General features: G+C 38.9%; 1 protein-coding gene across 1 annotated transcript in view; it reads left to right on the top strand.

The window, feature by feature from the left end:
* Shoc1 (shortage in chiasmata 1) overlaps window positions 1-17,108 on the top strand; it is an 86,434-nt gene that overhangs the window by 10,604 nt on the left and 58,722 nt on the right. The window contains exons 6-9 of the mRNA XM_042271211.2: window positions 8,833-9,011; window positions 13,172-13,325; window positions 13,519-13,603; window positions 14,611-14,764. Of these exons, the coding sequence (XP_042127145.1) occupies window positions 8,833-9,011; window positions 13,172-13,325; window positions 13,519-13,603; window positions 14,611-14,764 (572 nt within the window). The remainder of the gene's footprint in view (window positions 1-8,832; window positions 9,012-13,171; window positions 13,326-13,518; window positions 13,604-14,610; window positions 14,765-17,108) is intronic.

The following is a 17,108-nucleotide window of genomic DNA, read 5'->3' as shown; positions in this document are numbered from 1 at the left end:
TTGCTACCTTTTCTTAGTTCTACCTTGTCATTTTGCTTCCTCTATGTCTGGCTGGCTTGTCCTGCCTATACTTCCTGCCTGGCTACTGGCCAATCAGCATTTTATTTATCAACCAATCAGAGCGATACACATTCACAGCATATAGAATGACGTTCCATAGCATCTTACTGGTACCTTTACATCTTGCTTCTTCAGCGGTGGCTAGCAGCGTCCTCTGCTCTGTCCTCCTTCCTCTCTCTCTCTAGTTAGAATGTCCCACCTAACCTTATTCTGCCTCACCATTGGCCAAACAGCTTTATTTACCAACCAATCAGAGCAACACATATTCACAGCATACAGAATGATGTCACCCATCATAAATACACTTAGAAAAATTAACATTGTGAAAATATAAGATGACTAATATGAGCTCTATTGTAGGACACAAGACCGATGGGACATGTTTACCACATGAGTAATCCCTGAACAGTAAGGAAGCTGAAAGATGCAGTGTACTCAGCTCAGTGCACTGTGAATTAAAAGTTGAAAAACTCCAGTGCTAACAGTTTGACTATTCACTTTACCCCTTACTCACTTTCATCATTGGTATGATGACGGTGGACCAGTGTTTCCTGTATATGGGACTCTCCTGAGAATCTCAGCAAAATGTAATTTCTGATTCAACCAGTGTGTGTTGGAAGCCTGAGAGTCTACATTTTAAAAATCTGTTCCTAGATGTTCATGCTGCTGGTCTAAGGATCTCTAAGATTGTTGTTCAATTAACATGGTAGGCCTGTGCATATGTAAGTAGGAGAGATCAGCTTCACAAAAAGTCAGGAATTGAGTCTGAGCTTGGCATTGAGGAGGTGCCTCCTTGACACAAAATATTTGGGTCAGAGAATAAAACATGCCCAAAGGCATGGGAGGATAGAGCAGTCACCAACCTAGCAAGAGCTACAGCTATAGGAACAGGGCTATCTAATAAGAACATAACTGTAGTTTTGATTTACATATTCCTGATGGCTAATTATCTTAAGCATGTCTTTATGTAGTTGGCCATTAGTCTGCCTTTGCAGAATGTCTAGTCGGGTTTTTAGCTCATTTTTTAAAATTGGGTCTTGATTGCAAAACAGAATATAATAGTTTGTCTAAGGATATTGAGAAGCAGGCATTGAATAAAGTACAAGGGCAGTTTGGCAGTATGTGGTTGTATCCAGATTCATTTATTTTTATTCTAAATAATAGTCTGCTGTATAGATGTCACATTTTACTTACCCATTCATTAGTAAAGACATTAAGGTTGTTTTTGCTTTTGGCAATTATGAGTAATTCTGCTGCTGACATTCATATACACGTTTTTTGTAAACAGCTATCTAGCATTGGAATTACTGGGTCATACAGTAACTCATGTTTAACTGTTTAAGGAACTGCCAGGTGTGATCCAATCAACTGTGTTGCTTATACTCCTCCAAAGTGTGATAAAGCTTATGGTTTATTCACATGCTTGCTAATACTTCATCTGTCATTTTTATTATAGTTGTACTAGTGAGTTAAGGGGACAACACAAAAATAACTATAGGGTTGGCATCAGCAGGAAGTCATTGTCTACCCAGCTTAAAGAAACATAACCTTTGGTGGATGTGTATTGTCACTTCCAAACTGGTCCAGCAGAGAAGGGTTTGGGAGGAGTAATGTTCCAACCTGTTTCTCTCCTACCTATGATCTCCTACCAAGGCTTCCCAGTGGCTGATCCCAGCTAGAAACCAGAGGGACAAAAGCCTGCTTTTAAGTGTTTTGTGTATATTCCAGATACAAATCCTCCATTGGGTGTGTGGTTTGCAAATACTTTTGTCCTGTGGCTTGTCTTTTCCCTTTCCTGATGGTATCCTTTGGAGCACACTTTAGAAACTTAGATATAGTTCAACTTGTGTAGTTTTTGTTGTCATGAGTGCATTTAATATTATATGTAAGAAAATTTACATGTTCTAACGTCATAAGAATTTACTCCTTTATTTTCTTCTAAGAATCTACTACTCTCAAGCCCCCTTGTGGCTGTCCAATGCAGAGTAGTTAGCCTTGAAACCTATACACAGAAACAACAAGTGTGTGTGTGTGTGTGTGTGTGTGTGTGTGTGTGTGTAAGAAATATATTAAGAGAAAAAGAGGCTGTTAACCAAGAGTTGGGGACATGAGAGGGGCTAGTGGGAGGAAAAGGATGGGGAAATGATATATCGATTTCAATTAAAAACATTTTAAAAAAGACATAAATCAGATCATGAAATACCTCTAACCATAACCCACAAATGGTGTCCCAGCAAACAGAATGCAATCCTAAGTGCTTAGCATGTCTTACAAAGTCCATAATGGTTTGATCTCTGCCTGTCTAACTCCTCTATTCCAGTTACTCTGACCTTACTCTTTTGCCTAGAATCTACCAAGTGTGTTTCCTGCTTTAAGCCTTTATGGCTCAGTTCCCATCATTATTCAGGTAGCTACCAAAAATACCTCCTCAATGAGCCTTTCACTAGCTGCATTCTCAAAATAAACTAATGTTATGGCTGTTACCTGATGTCTGCATATCTTATTCTATTAAGTACATTTCAGTTTTCACCATTGACATTGTTTACTTAGTTGTTCATCTTCCTCTGAGCAGATGAACTTTGTGAGAACAAGACTTTGTTTCCTAGTGCATGCAGTGCTAGTACCAAGAATAGAGTTAGTACATTGTAGATATTCAACCAACATTTTTAAGGACTTAATGAGTGGCAGTGGGTAAATGACCCCAAAAAGAATGATAACCAAATAAAGCAAAAACAGTGCGATGGGACATCTCAGAAACACCAGTATAGGCAGAGGAGGAGTTTCCAATGGAAAGAGAACACCTAATGCTGGAAAAGGAGAAACAAGGGGGGCCAGGAAAAGTTGATCTTCATGTCATTTGTGTGAAGAGAGTTGACTGGGTGCTTTGCCAAGTACTGATTGTGTCAGCAGCACTTTTTTTTAAAGACACTAGCTAAAGGACTAAATTCAGAAGTCTATGGAGGTCCACATATAAGCCAACATTCTCAATAAGTAATACAGATATGGGGATGCTAAAGTATTCTTGTACCTTATATTTTCTTGAAGAGTAAGGGGGAAATTTTAGAGAGTTTTTTCTCTGATTTTTTCCCTTTTATTGAAAATGGATTTTTTCATATAATATATTCTGATTATGGTTTCCCTTCCCTCTACCCTTCCCAATTCCTTTCACCCTCCCCTCCATCCAGATCCACCTGCTTTCTTTCTTTCATTAGAAAACAAGCACGATTCTAAGGGATAATAATAATATAAAAAACAAGAAAAAACATAAGCTAACACATTGGAATTGGACAAAACAAACAGAAGGATACCAGTCCAAGAGAAGGCATAAGTAACAGAGACCCACTTGTTCACATATTCAGGAATCCCATAAAAACACTAAATGGGAAGCCATAATATATATAAGTGTGGTGTGTGTGTGTGTGTGTGTGTGTGTGTGTGTGTGTGTGTGTGTGTGTGTGTATGGTAAAAGGAGAGATGAGACTATATACAGATAAGTAAAATAAAAATAAGATAAATTTTTTTTAAAAAGGAAAAACCCTGACATGACATTGTAAGACAATGAACCTCTAAAGATGCCATTGAGTTTGTTTTTGTTGGTCATCTACTGCTGGGCATGCTGCCTACCCTTAAGAGTAGTTTGTTTCCCTAGTGAGATTCCCTTGGAACAAACTAAATTTTCATTTGCAAGTGGTTATCAATTGGAGGTTTACTTCTGGGTTAGGGATAGGGGCATGGCATTCACTTCTCTCAGCTCTAGGACCCCATCTGTTGCAGACCCTTGCAGGCCCTGTGCATGCTGCCCCAGTCTCTGCATCCATATGTACATCAATCATTTTGATTTAGAGGACCTTGTTTTCTTGGTGTCCTCCATCCTCTCTGGCTCTTAGACTCTTTCTGCCTTCTCTTCCACAGGGTTCCCTGAGCCCTCAGGGGAGGGATTTGATGCAGATCTCCTGTTTAGTTCCAAATTCTCTTACTCTCTGCCTAATGATTATCTGAAGGTCTCTGTACTTGTTCCCATCTGCTGCCGGAGAAAGCTTCTCTAGTGATGACTAAGCAAAGCACTGATTTTTTAGTATAGCAGAATGCCATTAGGAAGCACTTTATTGCTATGTTTTTGTTTTTAGAACAGTAGTATTTGGTTTTATCCTAGGTCCCTGGGCTCTCTAGCTTCAGATTCTTGATCACCCAATAGTATCGTGTATAGGTTCCATCTTGTGGAGTGGGACCTAAGTCAAATCTGATATTGGTTGGTTACTCCATCAAGCTTTGTACCACCATTGTACTAGCCTATGTTGCAGGCAGGACACCATTGTAGATCAAAGAGTTTGTGGCTGGGTTGGTGTTGACATTTCTCCTTTGGTAGTGTCAGGATACCTTCCTGTACCAAAGACTTTAAGGCTGTATGTAGGCACCAGCCCAACTTCCTCGTGTTCAAAGGGTTGTATAGGTGTTGTCTTCAAAAATGGGGCCTTGCTCTCAGTTTGTGGAGAGCAACTTATAGCCTTGGAAACAGCCTGGGTTGTTTGGGGATTCACATACGACCTCTTGGCCAACAACTCAATTTTATGTAACCCAATCCCGGAACTAGAAGCTTCATTTGGTAATGAGATGGCCAGTTGGGACTCTGCCTCCTCCATTGTTTAGTGATTTCATTTAGATCACCTTAATATATGTATATATTTTAGGAAGCATCTATTGTATTAAGTTTCCAAACTACCCCTCAAATGGCCCTTAATTTTAGCTGGCTCTCCGTTATTCCCTCCCTCATCCCTCTCTTTCCCCTTCCCTTTCCCACTCCCTCCTGTTCCAGCCCCCACCCCACCCATCCACAACTGTCTATTCTATTTCCCTTCCCTAAGGAGATCTGTCAATCCCCCACTCTCTTACTCTAAACCTAACATTTGTGGTTCTATAGATTGTAGCTGATATTCACATATAAGTGAATACCTATACCTTATTTATCTTTCTGGGTCTGGGTTACCTCACTCAGGATGATTTTTTTTCAAGTTCCAACCCGTGAATTTCATTTTTTTAAATAAACAGCTCAGTAATAATGCTCCATTGTATAAATGGATTTTCTTTATGCATTCTTCTGTTGAGGGACATCTAGGTGGTTTCCAATTTCTGACTATTATGACTAGAGCAGCAATGAACGTGGTTGAGCAAGTGTCTCTGTGGTAGGATGAAGTGTCCTTTGTGTATATGCCCAAGAGTGGTAGAGCTGGATCTTGAGAAAGATCATTTCCCATCTTCCTGAGGAAACCACCACACTGATTTCCAAAGTGGCTGTACAAGTTTGCACTCCCACCAGCAATGGATGAGTGTTTCCCTTGCTCCACATCCTCACCAACATGAACTGTCACTTGTTTTATTAACCTTAGCCATTCTGATGGGTGTAAGATGAAATCTCCAAGTAGTTTTGATTTACATTGCAAGTATGTCCTTATGATTCTTTGGATCTTCTTGGTGTCAGTTGTTATGACCCCCTTTCCATTTCTAATTTTGTTAATTTGTATCATCTTTCTGCCTTTTAATTAATTTGGATAAGGGTTTGTCAATATTAACAAATTTCTCAAATAACTAACTCTTTGTTTCATTGATTCTTTGTATTTTCTTTTTCTTGTTTGTTTCTATTGGCTTGAAGTCTGTTTTGTTAGATACTAACATGGCTACATTAGCTTGCTTTTTAGGTCTATTTGCTTGGACTATCCCTTTCCATCCTTTACCCTGAGATGATGTCTGTCCTTGATGTTAAGGTTTTTTTTTTGGTGCAGCAGAACGATGGATGTAGCTGAAGTTTTCAGGTCCCGCCAGGCACCCTCAGTCCCATGGCTTGCTTATAAAATAATCACACTGAGGCTTAATATTAGTTATAACTGCTTAGCCATTAGCTCAGGCTAACTACTGACTAGCTCTTACACTTAAATTAACCCATAATTCTTATTTATGTTTAGCCACATGGCTTGGTACCTTTTCCCAGTTCTGCCTTCACATCTTGCTTCTCATGGTGGCGGCAGCTGGCAGCATCTCCTGACTCAGCCTTCCACTTCCCAGAATTCTGCTCTCTGCTTATCCTGCCTGTGCTATACTTCCTGCCTGGCTACTGGCCAATCAGCGTTTTATTTATCAGTCAATCAGAGCAACACATTTCATAGCTTACAGAAAGACATCCCCAGCAAATGGATCCTGTTTTTTGCATCCATACTGTTAGTCTGTCTTTTTATTGGAGAATTGAGACCATTGGTGTTGAGAGATATCTTTAAGCAGTGTTTGTTGATTCCGGTGACTTTGCTGTTCTGATGTGTTGCCCTTTCAGCCAACCTCTGCAGATTTTATCTGCTGAACCTGGGATCTAAAGACCTGAAAGAATGGGGTGGACTGCAATCTAATGCTGTAGACAACCTTCAGTCTGAGTGCATGTTTATACAGGAATGAAGAAAGAAAGCAGTAATCTGAGGAAGGTTGTTTGAGTTCAGAATAACATGATTAGAAAACATGTAAATAAACATCATTAAGCACATACTAAATATTAACAGAATAACCTTTTCCCAGAACTTTCTCAGGACAGACCAATTTAAACACAATTGCCTGGCACTTAGTATAGATTGTACCTGGGAAAGCATAAAAGCAAGGTAGAAGGCCATATCCAGATTCAGAGCACATTGACCAGATTGGGTTCTATAGCTGTGTTCTGACATCCAACAAGAATAAACATATCGTATAAATTAAATGTAAATGTTTGTCACGGGAGGCACGGACCACATCGAAGAACAAATCCAGGGAACAAAATGCACCTGAGGTAAAAGGCCCTCTGCCTTTTTCCCTGGGGCCTCTCTCACAGTTCCCCAAGGCATTGTTTACCATGGCTCATTCTTGTGACCATGTTCAGACAATGGTGTGTGTGTGTGTTTTCTGTGTTTTGATTTTCTGGTCTATGACTATTTGTTCCTTGTGTTTTCTTAGGTGCGGTTAACCTCTTTAGGTTGGAGTTTTCTTTGTAGTGACTTCTTCATGACTGGATTTGTAGATGATTGCTTATATTTTCTCCATCTATGGCAATTGAAAGTTTTACTGAGTATAGTAATCTGAGCTGGCATCTGTGGTCTCTTAGAGTCTGTGGCACATCTGTCCAGGCCCTTCTGGCTTTTAGAGTCTTCATTCAGAAGTCAGGTGCTATTCTAATAGGTCTACCTTTATATGTTACTTCGTCTTTTCCCCTTGTAGCTTTTAATATTCTTTCTTTGTTCTGTATGTTTATGTTTTGATTATTATGTGCCATGGGGACTTTCTTTTCTGGTCCAGTCTATTTGATGTTCTTTATGCTTCTTGTACTTTGATAGGCATCTCCTTTAGGTTAGGAAATTTTTCTTCTGTGATTTTGCTGAAAATATTTTCTGTGCCTTTGACCTGTGTTTCTTTTTCTTCTATTCCTATTATTTTTAGATTTGGTCTTTTCATGGTGTCCCCGATTTCCTGGATGTTTTGTGACAGTATTTTTTTTAAGATTAACATTTTATTTACCAAGGTATCCATTTCCTCTATCTTGTCTTCAATGCCTGAGATATGTAGTTAGCCTATTTGCTTCTTTGGCCCGAGTGGCCTGAGATTTCCAGGGAGTTCCTGCTTGGAGTTGAAGCCTGGGTACAGCAGGTGGTCTGCTACAGAGCTGAGGATAAGACTAGGGTGTTGGATTTGGAGGAACTGAGGGAGAAGTGAAGATCTGCAGTTAACCTACCTGTTTCCCCGGCCAGAGTGGCCTGTGGCTTCCCAGGGAATGCCTGCTTGAGGTCAGGGACTGGGATAAAGCAATGGGGTGGGGGTTTAGGAGAGGAGAATCTGTGTGATATTGAAGAACAGATGTTGAATATAAAATATAATGGAAGTCTGGTAATGGTGGCAAAAGCTGCAAATAAATATATAAAGCTGAATATGTGTAACTTCTCTAAAACTTCTTCTGTTTTTAGGAAGTGCATTTTGGGAAATGATTAGATACGAATACAAAAATGGTCCTTGCATTATTGCTTATAATAACAGTCTCAAGAACCTTCAACTTCCGGGAAGGGAGAACTGGTTAAATAAATGATGGTCAATACTAAGTGTGGTAGCTTTCAATCACCTTAACAGAGCACTTGAAATAAGTTACTTGGAAAAGATTTATTTTGGTTTGCAGGTGTGGAGTTTCTGCGCATGCTCAATTGATTTGGGCCTGTGGTGAGCCAGCACATGATGGCAGGAGCACATGGCAGAGCAAGAGTGCTCAGCTCATGGACCAGAAGTGGAATAGAAAAAAGAAAGGGCCAGAGTCCTACTATCCCATTTGAGGACATACTGCTAGTGTTCCAAACACTTCCCAACTAATCCTATCTTTTATATTCTCTGCTGCCTCCCACTAATGCCACTCAGTGAACTGAGCCTTTAACACATGGGCCTTTGGGAAGTTATGTAAGATCTAAAATAGAGCAGTGATAAATGGAATTCTGTTCTTCCACTCAAATATAAAGACAATCAAATAGAAAGTCAGTGGTTAACATGTAAATAGGCCCATTATTCACAGCTCAGTAGAAAAAAAAACAGGTTATGGAATACTATATATGTGAATACTGAGTAATTAGGAATTTGTGTAATTTTGCATTCCTTTCAAGTGGGGCTACAGATAATTTTTCTTAGTGCCCATTAAATTTGGCAAATTTTCCATGGTAAACACATACTGTTTATTAATAAAAATGTTTTCAGATAGACACAGATAAAATCAATAATTTTATGTCACAGAAAGACAGTTACAGGAATGATGATTAATGGTACATTTGAGGAAATTGTTCCAAGTTCCAATCCAAACTCCCCAACTGGAATGGAGACTATCAGTTCATACCTCAGGAAGGACTACGAAGAAGACTTTGCACCTATCAAGTGCTCCCCACACTACCCGGGAGTGAAAGCGGAGCACCAAGGTAGGAAGTGGTAAAACGTTTCCTACGAACAGATATAGCTTCATTTCTATGTGCTTTTGTTCAGTTGTATTTTAAATATCTTTATTTTATTAAAATAACTACCTACATGATTGTAAGCCTGAGTTTTGCCATGCTAACAGCATTTTCTCTTTCATATTAATATGCTTTTCACAAAAATGGATTTCTTTTAGTTTAAATTTGCTGAAACTCAAAATAACATGTACAGACTTGATCATGGTGTGTGCCAGCATGTTCTGTAATGTCCTTGGCTCTGAGTCCAGATCTCATGATACAGAAGTATAGTGGGACATTAAGTTTTGGATTCTAAAGTTATGCCTGTATGTTATTTCTCAAAACATCCTAAAGATATTGTCTTGCCTAATATATATAAAAGCAAGTTCAAATTATTGGCAGATCAACTAAAATTATGTTTTATCCAAAGTACTTTCCAAATCTCCTCTCTAGCAAGCCGAGTTCTTGAGAGCTTCTTGAGAACTGACTTTCTTGTATTGTAACGGCCTGTTCTTTGTTTAATGACAAAGCCTGAAGGTCTGTTCTGTACTCGCTCCTGCTAGTTAAGACATGCTATAGCCAGGAGTGGTGGTGCACACTTTCAATCCCAGCACTCAGGAGGCCGAGGCAGGTGGATCTCTGTGAGTTCGAGGCCAGCCTGGACGACAGAGTGAGCTCCAGGACAGCCAGGGATACATAGAGAAACCCTGTTTTGAAAAATGGGGGCGAAGGGGGGGAGATATAGCTTGAGCATGAAAAAAATAACTAGGTTACTTTACTATTGTTTTTATGTGAAGCAGTTTGGGGAAAGTTGTTATTGAGGCTTGGGGGTAAATTATGGTTTTAGTTTTCTTCTATAATATTTCTTGATTTATTAATAAAACTTGTTTTTAAATTTTGTGGCGATGAAAATATATTTATATTAAATTGTATATAGAGATGATTTATAAAAACTAACAGGCTAAACACACAGAGCTGTTGTTATGCTTGTGGCAAGCTAATAAGATTTTGTTGGATAAAATCAATTAACTAAGGGAAAATAATGAGTAACTTGTTTTCCTTTGGTGTCTTATATCATACAAATCACTTTATTATCTTTGTCATCTAATATATTTTCTTTGTAGTGATATATGTTGCTAATTTCAAACGGGTACATGGATCTAGACTCTCGTTCCCAGTCATTTCACTGAGGTTACTTTGGAGACAGAAGTATTTTGCATGATTTTGTTCTTAGCTTCAGCACCACTGGTATAATATGAGAATACCTTATTTATGCCACCCTTATCATCAGTGATCCATTACTGCTGTTGTTGTGGTAATGCAGTATAAACTAATATGATGGGGAAATTATATATTTTACTTGCATCTTTAAGAGTTATTTGTGTCTATTGGCTGTTTGTATCTTTTTCTTTTGTGAAATGATTTCTCCTTTTTTACCTGCGTGTGTTTTTATATGTAAAGACACCAATAATTCCAAATGTGTTTAACTTTAATCTGATCAGTTCTGCTGATATTTTCTTTTATAGATTTTTGCATTGCATTTGTGCTTAGAAAAACATTTTTTATTTGTATTTGTCATATAACTTTTCCTTTGTTTAAGGTGTTTGTTCTGAGACAGAGTCTCGCTGTGTAGCCCTGGCTGGTGTAGAACTCACTTTATGTAGACCAGGCTGGCTTTAAACTCACAAAAATCTACCTGCCTTTGCCTCCTGAGTTCTGGGATTTTAGGTGTGTACCACAGCATCCACTAATTTTTGTAAAAAGATTTATTTATTTATTTATTTATTTATTTATTTATTTATTTATTTATTATGTATACAGTGTTCTGCCTGCATGTATGCCTGTAGGTCAGAAGAGGGCACCAGATCTCTTTACAGATGGTTGTGAGCCACCATGTGGTTGCTGGGAATTGAACTCAGGACCTCTGGAGGAGCAGCCAGTACTCTTAACCTCTGAGCCATATCTCCAGCCCCCCTAATTTTTTTGTATAATTTTATTTCTGATATTTTTATGTTTAAGAATAGGGACATTTTAAAAATATTTTGGCATTTGTTCCAATATCATTTAGCAAAGAGTCTTTCCTTCTAGAAATGCTGCTGATATTAATGTTGAGTTCTTATCCATTTCCAGTTTGATTCTGGTTTTCTCTTGCTGTGTACTGTGTTAGTGTTACGTCATTTGAGCTCTTCTATCCCTATGACATATGTTAACAGTCTCTTGTTTTCTTGTCCCAGCTCCGTGGGTTTATTTGTTTAGATTTACTACTTTGTAGTCACCTTCCCCAAATGTTCCAGATCACACCTCTTGGAAAACTAGTGTTACGTCATTTAGGATGTTTTGGTTAGTTTTCCTAGCTGGGGATGGGGTGGGCGTGGGGAATGGTTTGTCTTGCCTTTTATTCAATTTTTGTTTTTTAAGATTCTCAATGGTTACCCGTTAGGAAACCATGATTTATACATAATCTTAAGGGACTTACTGTTGTAATCTAGTTAACTCGGGTTTTCTAAGTGGACAGAGGATCTTTTGCAAACAGTCCTGTCTTCTTTCTCGTCACTGAGCCTCTTTTCCTGCTTCCTTCATAACTAAGCAGATTTGCATCTCTTGCATCTTATTTGTCTACAGCAGAGTAGAACAGTGTGAGTGCATGCAGTTGCTGTGAAGTAAGAACTCCGGGAATACAGTACAGCCATAGTTGTAGAAGGAAGCTACCATGCCTGGGTGAAACAGCCGTTGTCTAACAGCATCGGTTGTGGTGAGATGCTGACATCTAGTGGCCATGTCAAAAATGGCAGTTGAATATTGGGGACTGACAGGGTAGAGGGATGCTTGGAAAACAAGACTTCATCAGTGACATGAGATGTCCCCATGCAGTAGAAATATCAGAATGTGGCCTCATCTGGTGTGACAGCCCCAGAGCTTGTGATTAGAAGAATAGCAAGGAGATAGGGGATATAAATAACGCTGTTTTCACTCTCAACATAACTTCATCAGTATTTGCAGAATGGGTGGATTATATGCACAAATAACCCTTAATTTTCCCAGATAAGCCCTGCTTCCATGTGAACTTGGTTGAGGAGCTTCCAGCAGTATCTCATAGAGAGCTTCTAGTCATGAGATTGGCAGGAGCTTAAATGACTTGGACAGTCTCTTAGGAGGCTAGTTTATATCACAAGTTCTCCTTTGATACATGCATTCAACATAGGCAAGGGATGCTCCCTGGCTGCTTGTCTTATGTCCCATGTTGACTAGGCACATACATATCACTTACATAGTTGGTCATGAGAGACATCACCACCTGAAAACTACATACTGTTCCCCTCCCGAGACCTGCTGCCGCCAACTTAACTGAAAGACTGCTGCCCGGAACCAAAGAAGGTCCATTCTCCACATTCAAGGCAGCTGTCATGTTGGAGACTTTGGCTCTCTGAGTGCCTCCTTCTCTAAGCATACATTTTCCTGTCCCTTTCCACTAAGAAATGTACTGAAGAAGGAAGCCACTTTACTGTTCCCTTCCATAGCTCAGGAACTCTCACACAGCGAACCAAGATTCTAAGTAACACAAGCACAGAAGGTTGGGATAAAAGAGAATTTTAGTTCACCCCGTAACTTATTGTCAGTGATGTTTTCAATGTGTAAAATATGTCGTCCTTCCCAAGCAGATGTTCCAGTATATACTTTTCACTGTAATTCACTGTATAGCCACAATGTATGGATGGTTTTATAATGATGGAGTCAGTGATTTCATCTGTAGGCTCTCCAGACCATATTCATTCATTGTATGTCCTTACAGATTAAATGATGCAGAAAACAGAAAACCAGACTCAGCCAGTCTGTATTTTTATTTTTTTAAACTTTTGGTACTGTTTTGCAGTAGAAAATATTCCCCTCCATCGATCAAGCCAGTCTTTGTTGATAAAGTATATGTCATTATAACACTACTGTTCAGAACATTTGTTCCCACCTCCATGTTCTAAATAATACTACATTTTATTGAACTTTTCCTTTTCTCTGGGTCCTATATTCTGTGTTTTATATACATAGTAGAGTGGAAAACTAAATGATTTCAATGTGTTTGAAAAATCCACTGATACATAATGTCTATATCTCTTGTATAACTATTAGATATTTAATTCCTTATTTCTTTTCAGGATTACTTATTGATGAGGAAATGATTTTTATAAATAAAGCAATGGAGAATCATCTACCCACTGTGGATACTCTCTTGAGCAGACTAAAGCTCTATCTGGTTAAGGATCCACTTTTAGATTTCCAAGAACAGCTCTCTGGAAAGGCTGACTTCACGTATGTAATTGTCTGGTACTGTAACTGCTTTTATATGAGAGCATTCTTTGTACAACCGCAGGTGTAGATGCTCTTGGTGAGGGTTCCATTGCTTCATCTCAGCGTGCATGTTAGTCTTTGTGTGTTTTGTTGGCAATATTTGTTGAATGATTTTAGTAAGCATAACTTAATCTTGTTTGATTTTTGATTTAAGGGAATGTTTCTCTGTTCAAGAACGTTCGGAACTTTTTGTGAGAGATTTCCATATGGCTGAAGAGACCTTTTGTAAGAAGAAACTAGTATGTTTCAATAAAATTGTAACATTTGTTTTCAGTAGTGTATTTGTAGAAGTAAGGGAGCACACTTTTTTAAATTTTGGTGATTTATTTTGACTGTTTACAACTGCCATACTAAAATTTTGTGATACTAGTTTGAATATGTGTCAATTATGGAGCCAAATTTCCTTTCAAATAGTGATCTTCAGCCTTCCTTAGCTGAGGTTGAAGTTGGCTCTGACCCAGTCATGTCCCAATTTAACTGGTCTGGTGGGCAGTCGGACACAGAATTTTCAAACCTCTTTTAGTAATTTAATTACTATACTTGGTATAGAAATTTAAGTAGTTAAATTTAAAAATTATAAACTGAACTCTATGGACATTCTAATTTAAACACACATATCGTGTTTTGTCGACAACTGAACTATTTTGTACATGGGCCTTTTCTTAATATGTTCAGAGGACATACACACAATGCAGTAAGGGCACTTCAAGGGTTCCGTTACAGATAAGATGTGAACAAGTTGGAGAAGACATTAAGTTGTTTATTGCCTTACTGACTCCAGCCCCTTCACTTGTTAACTCTAGTGGTACACAGTCTCACATGTGAAGAATATTGTCGGGGGCGGGGTGCTGAGAGAAAAACGTATCCCATGGGATGCAGTAGGAATGAACTCCATTCCATCAACTCTTCAGTTTGTGCCACTTTTCTATATCTCATGTTCTGGGGTAATTCTTTTAATTTAGAATTTCTGAATACTTTTATTAGCTTAAAAGATAATACATAATTAGAGATATTATGTATCACTAAGGTAGTGAGGATTATAAAAGATTACTCAAGAAAAGCCTTGCTTGTAGGAAGAACTTATTTTTGACTGCTAAACCTCTAGTTCTGTAAGTCTGTATAACATTTAAAACAGAATATGACTTGTTTAAATTTTGTGTGCCATTTAAACAAACACATCCATTTAGAACTCAAATAAATGTACTTGGAACTGTCCCTTAAGTTTTTTAATGTTATATTATTTCAGCCCCCAGTTTTTCCTTCTGAGTTTGAATTCTTAATGTCTACTATCCCCAAACAAGAAATTCCCACTCTACCACTATCAGAACTGAAGGAATCATTAAACTCAATGCCTGACATAATGGATTATGTAGAAGAAAATGAAAAACTTTCCCAAAGAGGTGAGAATTCATTTAGAAATGTGTTTCTTATAAAAAAAAAACCCACTTGTTATCGAGTTATTTATTAAAATACTTTATAGAGATGTTCTGTAAGTTACATGTTGAAGTTTCAGGATAATTACTGTTAGACTCTTTATTTATCCCAGTATGGAGTTTGAATCAGGGCCTTCATGTGCTAGGCAAGTATTCTACCATTGAGTTTCATTCCCAGCCCTGAGACAGAGAGGGGGGGGGGAGAGAGAGAGAGAGAGAGAGAGAGAGAGAGAGAGAGAGAGAGAGAGAGAGAAGAAGAAGAAGAAGAAGAAGAAGAAGAAGAAGGAGAAGGAGAAGGAGAAGGAGAAGAAGGAGAAGAAGGAGAAGAAGAAGAAGAGACAGACAGACAGAGACAGAGAGACAGGCAGAGACAGAGACAGAGAGCAAAAAGGAGTAGAGGGAGGACCAAGTAGCCGAAATGGCAGGGTTATATAGGAATGAGAAGCTTGGGGAAGGAAAGCCCTTGAGCTGGAGAAATTTCGGGTAGGGAGCAGGGTGAGAAGAGTCAGAATGCCAGCATGGACTCTGTAACAGGTGCTTTGTGAAGCTGAGAGAGCCTAAAGGCCAGTGTGCTGATAGGCACCGGTTAGCCATTTGTCCTGAGTTCCTTTTGGACCTACAGATAGTTCATCAGTAGCATATGGAAGCACAACACACTATTGTATTTTGATTTTTTATCCTGCAAATTTACTTAATTTCTTTATTCCAGGTTTTATTTTGTTGGAGCCTTGCATTTTTATGTATAATATAATAAATACCTGCAAACAGACAAAATTTGACTACTTCCTTTCCAGTTTGGATGTCTTTTATTTCTTTCTTGCCTCACTGCTCTATTAGGACTTTTAGTGCTGTGGTGGAAGTGGACATCCTCATCTTTTCTTGTCTATAAGCCTCCACGTTTGAGTGTTATGGTAGTTTGAATGTATTTGGCCCCCATAAGCTCATAGGGAGTGGCACTATTAGGAGATGTGGCCTTGTTGGAGGAAGGATGGTCTTGGAGGAGGCTGGATGACACATGCCTTTAATCCAGACCTTGAGGCTAGAGGGCAGACCTTTAATCTGGGTCACACCTTCTGTTGGAAGTGTCACTGTGGGGGGCGGGCTTTGTAGTCTTTTTCTCAAGCTTCACTCAGTGTGACAGTCAGTGGACTTCCTGTTGCCTCTGAGTCAAGATGTAGCACTCTCAGTTCTAGCACCATGTCTGCCTGTATGCCACCACACTCCCCATCATAATGGACTGACCCTCTGAACTGTAAGGGAGCCACCTCAATTACCTGTTTTCTTTATAACAGTTGCCGTGATCATGGTGTCTCCTCACAGCAATGGCAAACCCTAACCAAGACAAGTGTCAACTATAAAGTTAGCTGTATAGGTCCTCTGCATATACCTCATGGTCGTGTAGCTTGGTGTTCTTGTGGGACTCCCAACAGTGGGAGTGGGGAGTGTCTCTGACTCTTGTGCCTTGTTTGGGATCCTTTTCCTCTTGCTGGGTTGCCTAGTACAGCCTTGATATGAGGGTTTGTGCCTAGTTTCAGTGTAACTTGTTCTGCCATGTTCTGTTGGGAAACAGAAGAGGAGTGTATGGAGGAGAGAGGAGGAGAGGAGAGGGACTGGGAGGAGTGGAGGACCAGGCTGAGAAACTGTGGTCAGGATGCAATGTATGAGAGAAAAAAAATGTAGTTATAATAACAGTGTAAAGAAATTCTATAGACTTAGGAGGGAGCAATGCCATGCTAATGCAATTATAATTTCTATTCAGATGGAATATGAGCTTTCTAGGATACAGAAGAAAATTCCTGTGCATGGTGTTACAGATGGCCAGGGCAGGAGAATTATGACTTCAGCCCAGCCTGGGCTGTGTAATCAAACCCTGCCTCAAAGTTAAAGGGATGGAGGGAGAGGAAAAGAGGAAGAATATGTTACAGCCAAACTCTGTCCTATCCCTAGATTCTTATTGGAGGCATGAGTTAAGATGGACATTGCACCCTAAAAGCAACATCATATGGCTGCAGATTCATGAGATATTGGAAAAGAAACCTGAAAGCATCTTCAAAACTCACTTATTATAAAATAAAGAGAGGAATTATTCATTGCCATTTTTCAAAATGAGCATTGATGCCATCCAAGGACACAATAAAACAAACAGATAAGGTGCAAAGTGAAGAACTGAGGGGGCAAAGCCCATCATCTTGTGTTGTCAAACTTTGATGTTTATTTTAAGGTTTAATTTAAGTAATTTGTGTTGGATAAAATTACAAATTTCAAAGTACATGATAAAGTAGTAAAAAGTGATGTTTGGAATGTAAAAAAA

The sequence above is a fragment of the Peromyscus maniculatus genome, chromosome 2, assembly GCF_049852395.1.
Source record: "Peromyscus maniculatus bairdii isolate BWxNUB_F1_BW_parent chromosome 2, HU_Pman_BW_mat_3.1, whole genome shotgun sequence".
NCBI classification, from domain to species: Eukaryota; Metazoa; Chordata; class Mammalia; order Rodentia; family Cricetidae; genus Peromyscus; species Peromyscus maniculatus.
This window is presented reverse-complemented; position numbering and strand designations above follow the sequence as displayed.